Source organism: Sorex fumeus, unplaced genomic scaffold, assembly GCF_029834395.1.
Source record: "Sorex fumeus unplaced genomic scaffold, SorFum_2.1 ptg000024l, whole genome shotgun sequence".
In the NCBI taxonomy this organism is placed as follows: Eukaryota; Metazoa; Chordata; class Mammalia; order Eulipotyphla; family Soricidae; genus Sorex; species Sorex fumeus.
Window position 1 is genome coordinate 3473595 of NW_026606081.1, and position 3037 is coordinate 3476631.

Here is a 3037-nt window from a genome sequence, read left to right on the forward strand (position 1 = left end):
CAAAGCTGATCTACCCCGGTTCGCCCCCCTTGGCGGCTCAGGTCCCCTCCCTCCCCTCCCGTGGCTTCTTGGAAACCGATCTTGAATGCAACGTCCTCCAAACGCAGCGCCCCTAATCCTACGGAATCATTCAAGTCCTGAATGCACGCGGCGCCCTAGATGGCCGCTTTATAAGGCAGCCCCGAGAGTGGGGAGGCTGCAGTCCACCCGGGACCCTCGTCCAGGCACACGAGGCGGAACGTGGACGGGTGCCGTGCGCCACCGCCTCGCTCGCCCCGAGGGCGCACGCCGAGCGGGAGGATGTCAGAGAAGCTCAAGGAACGCAAAGTGAGTGGCCGGAGCCCAGACCGCTGCCCGGAAGGTGGGGTGTGCTGCCCGCTGTCCGCCCCCCCCCCCCCGGCCCCCGTCCCTTGGCTGGCCCCACGGCAGGGATCAGGTGGCCACACGAGACTTGGTGTGGAGGTATCCTGGGCGGGCTGGGAAGGCAGCAGAGGCGAGAGGAGATACAGCCTCTGGGAGATGCCTTGCGACTTGGCCGCCTGGCCAGTGCAGGAAGGGGGGCAAGGGCGTGGGAGTGGACAGTGGACAGAGCTCCTGAACCAGAGACTAAGGGGCCTGCGAGCGCGCCTGCGTTGCGGGGCTGGACGGACGCCGGCACCCAGCTCTGGCGACTCCTTGGGCCAGCCTAACGCACACACTTCTGTTCGCAGACCACCCCTGTTTCCCACAAAGTGATAGAGAAGCGGAGAAGGGACCGGATTAACCGCTGCTTGAACGAATTGGGCAAGACGGTGCCCATGGCGCTGGCGAAACAGGTACTGATAAGGGCCGAGAAGGTGCCAGGCGCCGGGCATCTCCTGCTGCCGCTCAAGGGGCGGCCCAGATGCCAGCGATCCGGGGGTTCAAGAGGGATGTAAGAGGCGTCTCTCGGCCCCCGACGCCCGAATGCCCGGGCGCAGCCCCTCGGCACAAGCTCGCAGTTCCTCTCCAGTTCAAACCCGGCACCCAGCCTGCCCGGGTGGGGCTGCGCCTTTGGGCCGCCGCGGAAAACCCCTGTCGCTTGCTTGGCAGAGTTCCGGGAAGCTGGAGAAGGCGGAGATCCTCGAGATGACGGTTCAGTACCTTCGGGCTCTGCACTCGGCAGATTTCCCCAGAGGACGCGAGAAAGGTGAGCGCGCCTTGGCCAGCTGGGAACGCGGGCCAGCGGCGCACTGACGGCCGCGGGCTGAGAACCAAGCGCAGGACGCCTGCTCTCCTGGTCGGGCACTGCCCTGCCCGAGAGGGTCGCTCGGGATCCCTGAAAGCAGGGGAGTGCTGGAGCCCGAGTTTGGAAGGCGGGGGAGTGGTCCGGCCACCTCCTCTGAAAGTGGGAAGGGGTGGGATCCCGGCTCTTCCAAGGACGGATGAGCGCCCTCAGAGGTAGTAAAAAGGAGAAGGAGAGGAGCGCGGGCTTCACGCAGGAACAGGGGCCAGAAAGCGTCGAGGAAGGTGCCTGCCCGCCTCGGGGTCCCGGGTCGGAGCGGGCTCGCTCACGGATCTTTCTTTACTGCCCTCTTATTTTATTTTATTTTATTGGTCCTCACTCCAACCCTCCCCCGCAGAACTTCTCGCGGAGTTTGCCAACTACTTCCACTACGGCTATCACGAGTGCATGAAGAACCTGGTGCATTATCTCACCACGGTGGAGCGGATGGAGACCAAGGACACCAAGTACGCGCGCATCCTCGCCTTCCTGCAGTCCAAGGCCCGCCTGGGCGCCGAGCCCGCCTTCCAGCCGCTGGCCACGCTCCCGGAGCCCGATCTCTCCTACCAGCTGCACCCAGCGGGGCCAGACCTCGGAGGCCACTGCCCGGGAGAGGCCCCCGCGTTTCCCCAAGGCGCGGCCGCCGGGCCTTTCCCCTGGCAGCACGGCGCGGCGCGCAGCCCGTTGACTTACCTGCCCAGCGCTCCCGTGCCCCTCCCGAGCCCTGCGCAGCAGCCAGGCCCCTTTCTGCCACCCGTGCAGGGCTTGGACCGGCACTACCTCAACCTGATCGGCCACGCCCACCCCGGCGCTCTCAACCTGCACGCCCCCCAGCACCCCCAGGTGCTCTGACGGCCAGTCGCCCGCCCCGACCCTCTGCACTAAGAGCAGAAACGCTGCGCACTGTACAGATGTAAATATTGTACCAATTGGGGGTGGGAGCGAATAACTGGGTTGGGGGGGATGCCAAAAGTGAATAACGGTGAATTAGCCTTCTGAAGAGCCTCTTCCCGGCAATAAACGTTTTCTGATTAAGGTTGAGCACGCTGGATTTCTTGAGCGCTTCGGGCTCCTACAAAACCCATCACCTCCCAGGTGTAAAGGGCGCAGGGCTGAGAGATGCCCGGGTGCCAGCCCTTAGCAATTGCCAGGTGGGGGTAGGGGACCATGGCTGGGTCTGAACCGACCCGAGAAAGGGTCCACAGCGGCAGCACTGCGGCGTGGGGTGCGCGGCTCCAGACCGCGCCAGCCACGTGCGCTGTGGAGAAGGTCGGAGTCGCGTGCCTGGCGTTCAGACAACGCCAATCCAAGTCTGCCTTGGTGGACTTTTTGCCAGCTCCAACCTGGGCTCCCTTTTCGCCTACTGGCAGAACCTCCAGAGGCGCGCGCTTGCGCGCACAGAGCGCCCGCAGGTCTGGTGTGCGGAGTAATTGCAGCTGCCTGGGTGTGTTGCTGGGGTTGCAACCCTGACAACGGGCCTGGAAACTCTGTGGAGAGTCACTTCGGAAGTGCAGAAGCCCATCAGGTCTGATGTTTGCACCACAACAACAGGGAAGCTGGCGGTGCCATTTGCGCACAGACCAGGCCAGTTTGGGGCGGCGCGAAACCCACGGGGACACTCGCTTCCCTTCTCAGCAGATCCCCGACCTGGGGCCGCCAGTGCGGGGTACTGACTCGGGTTCTCTGATCAGGCTTTTAAGCCTGGTGAGAAAAGACTTCCTTCCCCTGCCAGCCCCCATTCACGAGTGGGATTTTTAATGTATTTATTCCACCCATAACTTAGGAAGGTTTGTG

At 63.9% G+C, this 3037-nt stretch overlaps 1 protein-coding gene across 1 annotated transcript; it reads left to right on the forward strand.

The window, feature by feature from the left end:
• The first annotated feature begins 300 nt into the window (after positions 1-300).
• HELT (helt bHLH transcription factor) lies at positions 301-2095 on the forward strand. The gene is made up of 4 exons (XM_056114405.1): positions 301-327; positions 711-815; positions 1072-1168; positions 1602-2095. Exons 1-4 carry the CDS (start codon positions 301-303, stop codon positions 2093-2095), a joined length of 723 nt encoding a protein of 240 aa, XP_055970380.1.
• Positions 2096-3037: the final 942 nt, after the last annotated feature.